Source organism: Hemiscyllium ocellatum, chromosome 48 (genome assembly GCF_020745735.1).
Source record: "Hemiscyllium ocellatum isolate sHemOce1 chromosome 48, sHemOce1.pat.X.cur, whole genome shotgun sequence".
Classification (NCBI taxonomy): domain Eukaryota; kingdom Metazoa; phylum Chordata; class Chondrichthyes; order Orectolobiformes; family Hemiscylliidae; genus Hemiscyllium; species Hemiscyllium ocellatum.
In genome coordinates, this window is record NC_083448.1 from 3,965,520 (window position 1) to 3,981,174 (window position 15,655).

Below are 15,655 nucleotides of genomic sequence, written 5' to 3' on the forward strand. Positions count from 1 at the left end.
AAAAACGAATCATCGCGGGCCGCAGAGTGCTCTCGATACAGCGTTTCCAAGCCCACTATACCAGAGCTGGCGCTAATGCCACGCAGGCGAAATGCAGGCCCAGCCCGGTCAGAGACCAGAAAAGAACGATTAAAAATCTGAAATGAGAAGCTACATACATCACAAGTGTTGGAAAAACCCACCGGGGTCACTAATGCCCTGAAAATCGGCCCCTCCCCTCAATCCACGTGACTCCAGAACAGTCTAAAGCGGTCAAGAATGTTTATAAGATGGAGTTAGATCTTGGCACCAAAGGATACAGGGGGAGGGGAGGGGGGGTTGTGGGTGAGAGAGAGAGAGAGAGAGAGAGAGAGAGAGAGAGAGAGGGAGAGAGAGAGTGACAGAGCGAGAGAATGGAAAGGGGGAACTGGATTGGATGAAATGCCCTAATCTTCCGAAAGGGCCAAATGGCTTGCTTCTGCTCCTATTTCCTCTATGACTCAGCACCATCCTCTGGGCATTGAGGAACAGACAGTCAAAGTGAGAAGGTTCTGTTGAACCTGTTTATAACACGAGGAGAAAGTGAGGACTGCAGATGCTGGAGATCAGAGCTGAAAATGTGTTGCTGGAAAAGCGCAGCAGGTCAGGCAGCATTCCTGAAGAAGGGCTCATGCCTGAAACGTCGATTCTCCTGCTCCTTGGATGCTGCCTGACCTGCTGCGCTTTTCCAGCAACACATTTTCAGCTCTGTATATAACACTAGCCTGGCTTGAGCTTGGGCTATCATGTCCAGTACTTCAGGAAGGATGGGTAAGGACATCAGAGAGCGTGCGTTGAAGATTAAAGAGGACAGGTCCAGGAACAAAGCCCTTTAGTTATGAAGATAGATGGGAGTTGCTGGGTCTGTACTCCCAAGCAATGGGCTGAATGTTCTCATTCTGCCCTCAGTGATTCTGGGAGAAGAGGGGGAAGAGAAACAACAAGATGTTACTCTTTGGTCTGGCCAAGTTTACATTCAGCTCAAACTCTGTTTGACTGCATGGCCCTTTGGGGTAATTTACATGTTGGAATACTCCCTGACAATCACTCTTTCACAATGCGAGAAAGCACAGCATTGTCGCCCATCCTGAGCTGCCCTTGAACGGATTTCACAAGGCAATCACATTTGCCGTGGGTCTGGAGTCACGGGTAGGCCCAGACTGGGTGAAGACAAGGCAGCTTTCCTTCCATGAGGGGACGTTACTGACTGGCGATTTGAACACCGATCGATGACTGTTGCGGGGGTCGCCTCTGCCGAGATCGGCACTCAGTGCCAACACCCCAGTGCCCAGTCATCGCCACCTTCCCCCACCGCCCTACTACTCCGCGCACACTCACAGCTGCTTCCCGGGGTTGATGGAGCCTCTGTCAATCTCTCGGTCAAACTCCGTCCGGATATCGTCCAGCTCTCCAAAGTCTCCGAAGGCGCCCCACTCCATGTTGATACACATCCTGCCCTCGTCCCCCTCCACCATGTCAATGTACTGCATCTCCTCCATGTAGCAGGCATTGGTGCCTGTACCTATAAAATCAAAAAGCTACTGGGTTACCGAGCTAAAGAACAACACCAGGTCACTTCATTTCATATTTTACCACCTCCACTGGTGCTGAAGGTACCTATCACTTCTGCGTGAAATACTTTCCTCACACATAGTCATACAAACATACAGCACAGAAACAGACCCTTCGGTCCAACTCATCCATGCCGCCCAGATATCCCAACCCAACCTAGTCCCATTTGCCAGCACCCGGCCCATATCCCTCTAAACCCTGGCATGGTGGCTCAGCCGTCAGCACTGCTGCCTCAAGGCGCCAGGGTCCTAGGTTCGATTCCAGCCTCGGATGACTGTCTGTGTGGAGTTTGCACGTTCTCCCCGTGTCTGCGTGGGTTTCCTCCGGATGCTCCGGTTTCCTCCCACAGTCACAAAGATGTGCGGGTTAGGGTGAATTGGCCATGCCAAATTACCCATAGTGCTCAGGGATGTGCGGGTTAGGGTGAATTGGCCATGCTAAATTACCCAGAATGTTCAGGAATGTGCAGGTTAGGGCGGATTGCCGTGCTAAATTACCCATAGTGTTCAGGGATGTGCAGGTTAAGGTGGACTGGCCATGCTAAATTACCCATAGTGTTCCGGGATGTGCAGGTTAGGGTGGATTGGCCGTGCTAAATTACCCATAGTGTTCCGGGATGTGCAGGTTAGGGTGGATTGGCCGTGCTAAATTACCCATAGTGCTCAGGGATGTGCAGGTTCAGGTGGACTGGCCATGCTAAATTACCCATAGTGTTCCGGGATGTGCAGGTTAGGGTGGATTGGCCGTGCTAAATTACCCATAGTGTTCCGGGATGTGCAGGTTAGGGTGGATTGGCCGTGCTAAATTACCCATAGTGCTCAGGGATGTGCAGGTTCAGGTGGACTGGCCATGCTAAATTACCCATAGTGTTCCGGGATGTGCAGGTTAGGGTGGATTGGCCGTGCTAAATTACCCATAGTGCTCAGGGATGTGTAGGTTAGGGTGGATTGGCCGTGCTAAATTACCCATAGTGCTCAGGGATGTGTAGGTTAGGGTGAATTGGCCATGCTAAATTACCCATAGTGCTCAGGGATGTGCAGGTTAGGGTGGATTGGCCATGCTAAATTACCCATAGTGCTCAGGGATGTGCAGGTTCAGGTGGACTGGCCATGCTAAATTACCCATAGTGCTCAGGGATGTGCAGGTTCGGGTGAATTGGCCATGCTAAATTACCCATAGTGCTCAGGGATGTGCAGGTTAGGGTGAATTGGCCATGCTAAATTACCCATAGTGCTCAGGGATGTGCAGGTTAGGGTGAATTGGCCATGCTAAATTACCCATAGTGTTCAGGGAGGTGCATTAGTCAGAGGGAAATGGATCTCGGTGGGTTGCTCAGAGGGTCGGTGTGGACTTGTTGGGCCAAAGGACCTGTTTCCACACTGTGGGGAATCTAATCTAATCTAATCTGATCCCTGTGGGAACACGCTGGTCAGGGATCTCTGGTTAAAAAAATACACCTCCACAACTACCCTCTGTCTTTTATCACCAAGCCATTGATATTCAACCTACCAACTCACAGTGAATGCCATGTGATTTAACCTTCTGGACTAGCCTCCCATGAGGAGCTTGTCAAATGTTTCATTTAGTAAAGTCTGTGTAGACAACATCCACTGCCTTATCCCCATCAATCACTTCCTCAAAAAAAAAAGCAATCTCCTGTACAAAACCACGCTGACCATCCCTCATTAGCCCACTCTTTTCCCCGTCCCTAAGAATACTGATAGTGGGGGATGGCCAAAGGGGAGAGAGGAGTAGAATTTGTTTTTAAATTGGCAAGGCAGAGGGGGTTACAATAAGCAGGGAATGCGCTGTCTGACAAACTGCAGGAGAGAAAGGGGAGGAGGCCAGGGGCTGAGCTCAGGTGGAGGAGTGGGCTGAGTTGGAATACAGAGCTAGCACCAAGTCAAAGGGGCCAAATGGTTCAGACACCCTCACAGCCCGGCAACTGATGTCGTTGTTGGAGGCTAAGGAGGTGAAGGTTATCTCAGATAACAAAGAGATCATGATCAGATGGGCCAATGGGCTAAGGAATGACAGAAAAATTCAGGGTGTTGCATTGTGGGAATGCAAACCAGGGCATGACTTACACAGTTCATGGTAGGGCTCTGGGCAATGTTGTCAAATAGAGAGACCTCGTGGGTGCAGGTATATAGTTCCTTGAAAGTGCCGTCGCAGGTCAGTAGGGTCATGGAGGTATTTAGCGTGCTTGCCTTCATTGGTGAGAGCGTTGAGTTTAGAGTTGGGGGGTCATGCTGCAGTTGCAAGGCCACATTTGGAGTACTGCGTACAATTCTGGTCGCCCAGCTATAGGAAGGATGTTATTAAACTGGAAAAAGTGCAGAAAAGACTTGCCAGGATGTTACTGGGACTACAAGGTTTGAGCTATGGGATAAATAGACAAAGTCTTTTCTCCTGGGGTGGGGGAGTCCAGAACTAGAGGGGCATAGGTTTAGGGTGAGAGGGGAAAGATATAAAAGAAACTTAAGGGGCAACGTTTCATGCAGAGGGTGGTACGTGTATGGAATGAGCTGCCAGAGGAAGTGGTGGAGGCTGGTACAATGACAACATTTAAAAGGCATTGGATGGGTATATGAATAGGATTCCTGATGAAGGGCTTATACCCGAAACATCGAATTTCCTGTTCCTTGGATGCTGCCTGACCTGCTGCGCTTTTCCAGCAACACATTTTCAGCACGGGTATATGAATAGGAAGGGTTTGGAGGGATATGGGCCGGGTGCTGGCAGGTGGGACTAGATTGGGTTGGGATATCTGGTCGGCATGGACGGGTCTGTTACACGCTGTATATCTCTATGACTCTAAGAGGCTGGATAGGCTGAGGGATAAAGTCATCTAGATATATAAAATCACGAAGGGCTTGGATAGGGTGAATAGCCAAGGTCTTTTCCCCAGGATAGGGGAGTCCAGAACTGAAGTGCATAGGTTTAAGGTGAGAGGGGCAAGATCTAAAAGGGACCTGAGGGGCAACATTTTCACACAGAGGGTGGTGCGTATAGGGAACGAGATGCCAGAGAAAGTGATGGAGGTGGGAATAGTTACAACATTTAAAAGGCATCTGGACAGAGAAATGGACAGGAAGGGTTCAGAAAGAGTTGAGCCAAATGCGCCCAGTTCAGTTTGTGCGACCCGGCCGGCATGGACGTGTTGGGCCAAAGGGTCTGCTTCCGTGCTGAATGACTCTGTGACCTGAGCACCAATTCCTCCCGTATCCCCACTACACCAAGATATCATCAGAAATACAAGAAGATTAACAACATGGGACCTACCAACAATCAGCCCAATCTCACAGTTGTGATCATCGTAACCGCAAGTCATCATGGTCCCCACTGTGTCATTGACGACGGAAACAACATCAATGTCAAAGTCCTGTTTCAGGAGAAGGGGAGGAGAGGGGAAGACAAATTCAGTCAATGTTTCACAGCGAGACGCAATTAATCCTGGAGTTCACGGCCACTCGCATCTCCTCCCACAGAAACCTCTCCTCCTTAAAAATGCAACTAAAATTTAAAGGAAAAAAGAGCCTTCCTCAAAGAGCAAAGGTCTTACCCCGCGCCTCGTAATCGCCTGTCGGAGGAGAGTGACCACATCGCGCCCCTCCACTCCGCTTGCCTTAAATCCCTTCGTCCAGTGAACCAAGATACTCTGCAGCAGGAAGCAGGGAGAAAAAAACACGACCCAAGTTAGACACCACACTCGAAAGCAAAGGGCTGCAAAGCGCGAGGTTCGAACCAAAGCGCGAGGTGCACCGTGGCTCAGTGTTGAGCACCGCTGCGTCACGGCGCCAGGGACCCGGGTTCGATTCCAGCCACAGGCGACTGTCTGTGTGGAGTTTACACATTCTCCCCCCGCGCACCGTGCCTGCGTGGGTTTCCTTCGGGTGCTCCGGTTTCCTCCCACAGTCCAAATGTGTGCAGGTTAGGGTGGAATGGCCATGCTAAATTACCCACAGTGCTCAGGGATGTGCAGGGTAGTGTTCATTGGCCATGCTAAATTACCCACAGTGCTCAGGGATGTGCAGGGTAGGGTTCATTGGCCATGCTAAATTACCCATAGTGCTCAGGGATGTGTAGGTTAGGGTGGAATGGCCATGCTAAATTACCCATAGTGTTCAGGGATGTGCAGGTTAGGGTGAATTGGCCATGCTAAATTACCCATAGTGTTCAGCGATGTATAGGCTCGGTGCATTAGTCAGGGGAAATGTCGACCAATAGGTTTGGGGAATGGGTGTGGGCAGGTTACTCTTCGGAGAATCAGTGTGGACTTGTTGGGCCACACTGTAGGGTTTCTATGACCTCCACAGTCAAAGCACTGCAGTGTCTCTTTCTCTCACCTCATCCAGCTTGGTCTGTTGACAGGGGAACGAGAAGGTAAAACCGAGAGGGAGTTTCTCATTTTTGATGTCCAGTTCCTCCATGACGCTCGCCAGGCAGTTGGCGATGTGATCGAAGAGCTGAAGAGGGAGGGAGGAAGGGGAAAGAGAAAAAGTAAACAACTGTCCAGTGCATACAGTGGCATTGAGGGGGAAACAATCACTTGTGTCAGGCCCAGTACTTATTGCCCCATCCCCTAATTGACCTTTTGAGAAGGTGGGGGGGTGTGAGCTGCCATCTTGAACCGCTGTAGTCCGTGTGGTGTAGGGACCCAACGCAATGCCTTTAGGAAGGAATTCCAGGATTTTTGACCCAGCGACACTGAAGGAACGGCCGATATATTTCCGAGTTGCAGACGGTGAGTGGCTCGGAGGGGAACTTGCAGGGGGTGGTGTTCCCATGTATCTGCTTCCCCTTATCCTTCCCGATGGATGGTGCGGTTGAGGAGCCTTGGGGAGTTGCTGCAGTGTGTCTTGTAGATGGTACCCACTGCTGCTACTGAGCGTCGGGGCGGGTGGAGGGAGTGGGGTGCTTGTGGGTGTGGGGACAATCATGCGGGGGCTGCTTTGTCCCTGGATGGTGTCGAGCATCTCGAGTGTTGTTGGAGCTGCCATCCCCATCCTGGGCAAGTGGGGAGTATTCCATCACACCCTCCTGACTTGGGCCTTGTCGATGGTGGGGACAGGCTTTGGGGGGAGTCAGGAGGGGAGTTACTCGCTGCAGGATTCCTTGCCTCTTTATTATTTATAGCCTCCGGCCTCTACTCCTGGCCGACGGATAGATTACTTCAGAGTGTTGGGGGCAATGTATTAGCATAGATGGAGGATTGGCCAATGACCAGAATTGATACAAGAGGGGGCAACTTTTCAATGGCAACTTGTAATGAATGGGGTACCACACGAACCACCTTCGCCATGGTGCATTAGCGCCGTGAGAAACCTGGAAGAGGAGGAAGACCACCCCAATGGCGTAGCTTGTGCAAATCTGAGTCCCCGAGAGGGAGACAGCACCTGGTGCCACCAGCGACTTCCATTCAAGGAAGAGGACAAATAGAGGAGGCAGTTCAGGGACTGTACGGAACACTTGCCTTTATTCGTTGAGTCAAAGCAATAGGTTATGAGGTATAGCATGAGGTTAGGTTACAAACGGAGGACCACGTATAGTTCCGCACTTTAGGAAGGGTGGCATCTCACTGGTGCAGGTGCAGAGGATGTTCACCGGGATGTTACCTGGGATGGAGCAGGTTAGCGATGAAGAGAGACTGGGGTTGAGTAGAGAGAAGGGACCTGATTAAGGTCCATACAATTATGAGGGGCAGAGTGCTGGTAGATAGTAGTGGCGGGGAGCTCTTCCCTCTTTAGTGGAGGGGTTAGTAAGCAGGGAGCGTAGATGTAAGGTTAAAGGGTTTCAAGGGCAATGCGTTTTCCTTCTCGGAATGGGAATCTGGGACCGAAAGGCTGCGAGAGGCCGGAAACCCTCAGCACATTGAAGGCGGGTTTTGATGGGCACTCACGATGCCAAGGCTGGGTGAGGGGATGGGATGTCCTGCCCAGAGAGGACGGGCCAAAGAGCCTCTCTCTCTCTCGAACCCGATTATGGTGTCATCGTTGTTGAGGGGGTCTGCAACACTCGATGAGGACAAGAAAGGAAAAGGGCACAGCAAGAGCCAACTTCAGCTTTGAATTGCCATGGATCCTCACCAGGGGCCACATCCACCTTCTAAATAGGAAGGATCCGGAGAGGTTCGGCAGCTGCAGAGGAGGAGAGTCTGGCCGCCGGGAGAGAGGAGACCTCCAAGTAAAGGGGTTCAAACAAGATGGGGCTTTGGGCTTCGATGGAGCCCAGGTAGGATGGCCAATCATTGAATGCGGTTGGGTGGCAAAGACTTGACGTTTCAAGAGGGCACAGTCGGCTAGAGAGAGCAAGGTTACAGTTGACCTCCCAAAGGGGACGGGCGGAAACGAGGGTTTCCACAGGCTGGCACCTACCTGAGTGCCTGTCCCGTGCATCAGGTCTTCCGGAACGGCGCATATCCGGTTCTCGATCTCCACTTTCTGCTTCCCGTTGTCCGAAACCTTGACCCTCAGCACCCGGAAGTTAGTGCCCCCTAGATCAAGAGCCAGGAAATCGCCACTCTCTGCCAAACATAAGGGAGACGGAGTCAGATTTCGGAGCATTTAAGCCAATTGTGCCAGTTTTCACAATGGAATCCCTCATCCTCAATGTCCCTCTCTAAAGAAGAAGTGCAAATTCCCTCTACTGACCGTACCAGACTCTCTCAACATTTAAAAACACTTAAATTAGATCATCTACACAGCACGCTTTCTGTCAACTGACTTGGCACTCTGTTTTCTTTCATCACAAATGGGATGTGGGCATTGCTGGCTGGGCCAGTCCTTACTGCCCATCCTCAAGTGCCCAGATGCCACAGTCGAGAGTCAGATGGCAGATTTCCTTCACCAGAGCAGCACCAAGTGAACCAACTGGGCCTGGGCAATGAGCGATATTGGCCATTTGCCAAGCATGCCATGGACTGGGGGCTTGCGGACAGTTGGCACATGCACAGTTGCCAACGGCACATCTGCTCGGGTGCCAACCTGGGAGATGGGGGGGAATTGACTGGGTACGTGACACAGTAGGGAGGGTACCCTTGTCCCCATGCGAGACACCCCCTCACCAGCCTGGTAAGAGCACCTGAGCTGGGTCAAATGAGGCCAGGTGCCCACTGGCAAGTCCTACCAATGAAGGGTGAGAGCAGGAGGTCAGAGGGGTAGAGTTAAACACGGGCCAAAGAGACGATTATTGAGGCCCTCGTGTACAGCGATCCACAACCTTTAATCCCACTCCCCACTCCCCTGCCCAGGTCATCACGCTATTGCCACACGTGCCACTCCCCCCTTGTCAATAGCCCGCGGGAGTAGCTGTGTTGGCATTTCTGGAAGCAGAGGCAGGGGTGGTGAGATGGCACTGAGAGACCACGGTCAGGTTGCACAGTTCTGGTACGGAGTCATTTCTCCACATCTCAGTCCTACCCTGTCTCCTTAGACCGTGACCTCCCCACTTGTTCTGGACTCCCCCTCCTCAGTCATGGGGAACATCCCTTACCTGTGTAGCCCCTGATAGAATTCCATAGGTTTCTATCAGACTCTCCGTTCGCTGCCAAACACAAGGGAGTCAGTCCCAGGAATCAGTCTGGGAAAGCCTTCGCTGCCCTCCCTCCATCACCAGAACATCCTTCCTCAGATAAGGAGACCCAAAACCGCGCTCACACAGTACTCCAGGGCGTGGTCTCACCCTCCCCCGTCCATCCCTGTTCCTGTCCTCCAATCCTCTCGCCACAGAGAGCCCAACATCTCATCAACCTTCCTCATCGTCAAGAAGGGGACGCAGGAGTCTGGGTGCCAGTTCGTGACTGACTCTTGGTTGCTGAGCAGCCATCAAGGGGACAGCTGATAAATCTTGCGCTAAGTATCATTCCCTTATCATCTAAATGGACAGGAAACAGCTCTCTGGTCAACTGAACAGTGTGCAGTCATCTGTGCACAGCAACCGATAAGAGGAAGGCAGCCTTTTGAAAGTGTGCAGAGATTAAAAAGCTGGTGTTCATCTGTCTGGAAAATGTCATTTCTCATGCGGAAACTTTTCCACATTTTGACACAGAGGCGCTACCGACAATCAGGGACAACGGAAAACAGCAGCAATGCTTTCAGCCAGAGCTGGCACTGGGTGCATTAAGTTCACTGCGGAGATTATGGATAGAAACGTCCTGGAGTTTGAGAGCTGAGGAAAACTGCCTCATATTTAACATTCCAGCTCAATGCTAAAACTGGACCGAATTCCAAGAGCAAGCTCCCAGGAGAAAAATCATTGTGAATGTATATAGATGGACATGTCTTTTCAATTTATTCATGGACTGTCAGCATCGCTGACTTTCCCAGGGGGCAGTCAGGAGGCGGACTCATAGTTGTGAGGCTGGATTCATATGCGTACCCAGACCGGGCAAGGATGGCAAATCCCAAAGGATAGCATTTAGGCTTTTCCGACATGGCCAACAATTCCGGATTTTCCTTCAGTCAGGAGAACATACAATATAAAAATAGTGGGTACAATTCTAAAGGGGGAGGCAGAGGGAGCTGGGGGTGTATGTGCCCCAGGATCACTGAGGTGGCAGGAGAAGTGTAGAGGGCAGTGAGTGAATAAAGCAAACAGCGTCCTTGGCTTTATCAAGAGGGGCATAGAGTACAAGAGGTGAGTTGACCTTGTACAAGACACTTGTTGGACCCCAGTACAGTGTGCAGTTGTGGGTGCCACGTTTTGGAAAGGTGTGACGAAAGAAGATTGCGCACGGGGGATAGCACCTGCACTGCCATGATGGGACGAATGGTCTCCTCCTGCGCTGGAACAATTCTCTGACTCGGTCCAATATTGGGAAAATTGCCTCTCAAACTCGTTCTGTCCACCCTCGTTGCTTTTTTGCTTTGCGTTCGTGAACTGGACTTTTGTGAAATGAGATTCTCTCTCTCTCTCTCTTTGTGGGAGATGGTCACGGCCTGGCATTTGCGTGGCGCGAATGTTACTTGCCACTTGCCAGCCCAAGCCTGGATCTTGCCCAGATCTTGTCGCATGTGAACACGGACTGCTCCAGTACCCGAGTCACAAACGGTGCTGAACATTGGTGCAATCATTGGCAAACATCCCTACTTTATGAGAGAGGGAAGGTCATTGGTGAAGCAAATGAAGATGGTTGAGCCAAGGACACTACTCGGAGGAATTCCTGCAGTGATGTCCTGGAGCTGGGATGACTGACCTCCGCCAACTACGATCATCTTCTTATGTGCCAAGTATGACTCCAACCAGCGGAGAATTTGCCCCCCGATACCCATTGACTCTAGTTTTGCCAGGGCTCCTTGATGCCACACTCAGTCGACTGTGGCCTTGATGTCAAGGGCTGTCACTCTCACCTCACCTCTGAAATCCAACTTTTACGATGGAGCAGATCGCAACGTGGGGACGCATTTTGGCAGGAAGAATAGAGGAGACGAATATTAATTAAAAGGAGAAGGACGGCAGAAAGCTATGGCAGAGAGGGATTTGGGAATCCTTGGCTGTGAATCACAACAAGCCAGCGTCCAAGTTCAGCGGGGAATACGAAAGGCCAATGGAACATTTTAAGTCCACACCAACCCACCAAAGCGCAACTCGCCCAGAACCTTCACCTCCCACTACGGGCAATTTAGCATGGCCAATTCACCTTAACCTGCACATCTTTGGATTGTGGGAGGAAACCGGAGGAAACCCACACAGACACGGGGAGAATGTGCAAACTCCACACAGACAGTCGCCTGAGTCGGGAATTGAACCCGGGTCTCTGGCGCCGTGAGGCAGCAGTGCTAACCACTGTGCCACCGTGCCGCTCACAATCGATGTTTTACTGAAACTGTACAAGGTACAAGTCAGAGCACAGCTGGAATCTTGTGAATGGTTTTGGGTCCCCATATCTCAGCAAGGGTAGGCTGGCATCAGAGGCAGTCCAGACAATTTTCATCCGGCTGAACCCATGGATGTTTTAATGAACAGAGACTGAGTAGGTCAGGCCTGGACTTATTACAGTCATAGAGTCATAGAGAAGAAAAGCACGGAAACAGACCCTTCGGTCCAACCTTTCCATGCCGACCCAGATATCCCAACCCAATCTAGTCCCACCTGCCAGCCCCAGCCCATATCCCTCCAAACCCTTCCTATTCATATACCCATCCAAATGCCTCTTAAGTGTTGTAATTGTACCAGCCTCCACCACTTCCTCTGGCAGCTCATTCCATATACGTACCACCCTCTATATGAAAAAGTTGCCCCTCAGGTCTCTTTTATATCTTTTCCCTCTCACCCTAAACCTATGCCCCTCTAGTTCTGGATTCCCCCACCCCAGGGAAAAGACTTTGCCCATTTACCCTACCCATGCCCCTCATAATTTTGTAAACCTCTATAAGGTCACCCCTCAGCCTCCGACGCTCCAGGGAAAACAGCCCCAGCCTGTTCAGCCTCTCCCTGTAGCTCAAATCCTCCAACCCTGGCAAAATCCTTGTCAATCTTTTCTGAACCCTTTCATGTTTCACAACATCTTTCCGATAGGAAGGAGACCAGAATTGCACACAGTATTCCAACAGCGGCCTAACCAACGTCCTGTACAGCTGCAACATGACCTCCCAACTCCTGTACTCAATACACTGACCAATAAAGGAAAGCATACCAAACGCCTTCTTCACTATCCTATCTACCTACGACTCCACTTTCAAGGAGCTATGAACCTGCACTCCAAGGCCTACTGTTTGGAAAAATGAGAGGCGATCTTAGTGAAACAGATGACTCCTTCAAGAACTTGACAGGGGGAGATGTGGAGAGTCGAGAGTGTGGCGCTGGAAAAGCACAGCAGGTCGGGCAGCATCCGGGAAGCAGAAGAATCAACGATGAAGGGCTTACACCCAATATGTCGACTCTCCTGCTCATCAGATGCTGCCTGACCTGCTGTGCTTTTCCAGCACCAAGCCCCCGACTCTCCAGCATCTGCAGTCCTCACTTTCTCCTAGGAGATGTGGAGAGGCGTGTGAGAGCGTCTAGGACCAGAGGGTGTAATCTCAAAGTAAGGGGTTACCCACTGAAGACAGACATGAGGAAGAATTTCTTCTCTCCAAGTGAACGGAATTGGTGGAATTCTTTATCGCTGAGGGTGGGTCATCAAGGCTGAGATAGATTTTTTTTAGAAACAGGAGAGGCTGTGTGTGAACAGAGGCTGCTTGCAGCTCAGTAGCTGAGTGGTCCTGGCAGAACACAAATGGAGGGTCAGTGAGGAGCATTTCGCTCTGACACTCGCGCCCTACTTGCCGATCGGGGAGATTCACCGAGTCTCCTTCAAATCGACAAACGAAGGAAAAGCCCAGAATGGGAGATCAAAATCTTTCTCTTTTTCCAGAGTGGTTAGAGAAAAAAAATAAACATGCTCCCTGTTGCAAGGTCAGAAGTTCTGATAGCAGCCAGAGACGAAACAATTAACCCGAGAGGCGCCGTGTGAATTCAGAGAGTCGCCACACGGTGCCAACAGCCTTGCAGATGTTGTGTCTCATCTGAGGCTTGAACAGAAATATTTTGCTTGGAATCACAACGTCCAAGGTTGTCAGTATCCAATCCCCCCCCCCCACTGCCATCTCTCTCCGTGCTGGAGATTGAGGGACCCTTCAAGGCAGCGAGTTCCACAGTCTGGGTGAAAACACTTTTCCCCACGTCCCCCTGCCCTTAAAGCTACGCTCCCTCTCTCCCCCAACTCCTCCAGGTCATTGACTCCTCCACCAAGGGGAAATGGTCCTTCCTGTCTACCTTATCGATACTCCTCATCACTTCATCCATCTCAATTGCCTCCCTTCTCTCACTCTCCTCTGCTGTCAGGAAACCCCCCTCTCCCTCCCCCCACCCCGGTCTGTCCCAATCTCTCTTCAAGAACTGAAATCCTCCAGCTCCCACGAGGCATCATCCTGGTAAATCTTCCTCTGACCCCTCCCCTCTCGCAATGCCATCCCATCCTTCCTATAACGTGGATGCCAGAACTGCCCACAATACTCTCTCTGTGTGGCCTCACCCACGTTGTGTACAGTTCCCAGCCAAACTCTTCCCCGCTCTTAAACTCTCCGCCTCGGTTAATGAAGGCAAGTATCCCATAATCCTCAAAGTTTGTGAGGAGATTTGTAGCTCGGGTGCTCGTTGTTGTGGTTCTGTTCGCCAAGCTGGGAATTGGTTTTGCAGACATTTCGTCCCCTGTCTAGGTGACATCCTCAGTGCTTGGGAGCCTCCTGTGAAGTGCTTCTGTGATGTTTCCTCCGGCATTTTTAGTGGTTTGTCTCTGCCGCTTCCGGTTGTCAGTTCCAGCTGTCCGCTGCAGTGGCCGGTATATTGGGTCCAGGTCTGTGGATGAGTGCCATGCCTCTAGGAATTCCCTGGCTGTTCTCTGTTTAGTGTTGTCCCAGTCGAACTCATGTTGCTTGTCATCTGCGTGTGTGGCTACTAAGGATAGCTGGTCGTATCCATGAACACCAACTAGCCACGAAACGACACGACCAGCTATCCTTAGTAGCCACACATGCAGATGACAAGCAACATGAGTTCGACTGGGACAACACTACTATTATAGCACAAACAGAGAACAGCCAGGAAGTTCCTAGAGGCATGGCACTCATCCACAGATTCAATCAATTAGCACATCGACCTGGACCCAATATACTGACCTCTGCAACAGACAGCTGGAATTGACAACTGGAAGCGACAGATTCAAACCACTATACATGTCGGAGGAAACGCTTCACAGGAGGCTCCCAAGCACTGAGGATGTAACCTAGATGGGGGACGAAACGTCCGCAACACAAATTCCCAGCTCAACGATCAGAACCACAACATCTCATAATCCTGCTCCAGATATTATCAGGGGAAGGTCGAACCGGGAACAAAATTCCTTCCCCTCTGCTCCTCACCTGTCCCGTCCGGAGTGGACCTGACAAACGTCGGCAGCATTTTCACAGAGGACGTGGGGTTGGTGTCCTTCCTCAGTCCTTTCTTCATCCCCAGCAGGAAGCGGTCTGAGATGTCGCGCAGGACGTCATCCGAGAGTCTCATGTGGTACAGGTACTTGTCCACCTGCAGAGGACGGAGAGAGTCGCGAGTCAGCACTGGAAGCAGAAAGGGAGCAGTTCCCACGGGAAACAAAAGTTGGCAGCTGGAATTTGTAAACTGTGTCGCCTCATTCTACACGTCCCCCCACAAGGGGGTAAATCATCCTCCTCCTAGCATTCACTCGGCCAGAGGCCATCAGCATCTTATATATATCCATAAAGTCTCTATTCACTCTCAGCAATTCCAAAGGACACATAACCTTTCCCATCCCCCTGCCCATGATAACGCCTAGAGGCATCAGAGTGAACCCACTTCTATTGCAACAATGTCCTTTACTGAAATAGAGAGAGAGAGAGAGAGAGAAATAGAACTGGAGAGGAAGTGAAAGAAAGGTGGAGTGTGTGTGAGACAAAGAGACTGGAACAGAGTGACAGTGTGAGAGAGAATGTGAGAGAGAGAGAGAATGAGACAGTGAGGGTGAGAGTGAAAGAGAGAGAGAGGCTGAGAGAGAGGGTGAGGGTGAGAGTGTGAGACAGAGTGGGAGGGGGTGAGAGTGAGAGACAGAGTGACAGAGAAAGAAAGAGACAGAGTGAGAGAGAGAAAGAGAGTGAGAGAGGGACGGGGTGAGGGGGAAGGGGAGACGGGGAAGGGTATATGGGGATGGGGCGAGGGGGAAGGGTATATGGGGATGGGGTGAGGGAGAAGGGGTGATGGGGAAGGGGTGTCGGGGAAGGGGTGTCGGGGATGGGGTGAGGGAGAAGGGGTGTCGGGGATGGGGTGACAGGGCGGGGGGGGTGAGGGGGAATATGCATGTGTGAGAGTGGTGTCGACCTGTTGGACTATAACCTGGTGTTGTGTGATTTTTAGCATATGTGAGAGAGTATGTATGTGAGAGATGAGTGAGAGAGTGAGAGAGACAGAATGAGCAAGTGAGAGAGCAACAGAGAGAGAGTGAGAGGGACAGTATGGGAGAGAGAAAGAGAGACAGAGAGAGATACAGGGAGAGAAAGAAAAAGGAAGAGAG

At 51.1% G+C, this 15,655-nt stretch overlaps 1 protein-coding gene across 1 annotated transcript in view; it reads right to left on the reverse strand.

The window, feature by feature from the left end:
• LOC132836975 (hexokinase-2-like) overlaps positions 1–15,655 on the reverse strand; it is a 55,182-nt gene that overhangs the window by 20,582 nt on the left and 18,945 nt on the right. The window contains exons 2-7 of the mRNA XM_060856573.1: positions 14,493–14,655; positions 7,968–8,116; positions 5,940–6,059; positions 5,156–5,251; positions 4,876–4,975; positions 1,357–1,540 (exon numbers count right to left, since the gene is read on the reverse strand). Of these exons, the coding sequence (XP_060712556.1) occupies positions 1,357–1,540; positions 4,876–4,975; positions 5,156–5,251; positions 5,940–6,059; positions 7,968–8,116; positions 14,493–14,655 (812 nt within the window). The remainder of the gene's footprint in view (positions 1–1,356; positions 1,541–4,875; positions 4,976–5,155; positions 5,252–5,939; positions 6,060–7,967; positions 8,117–14,492; positions 14,656–15,655) is intronic.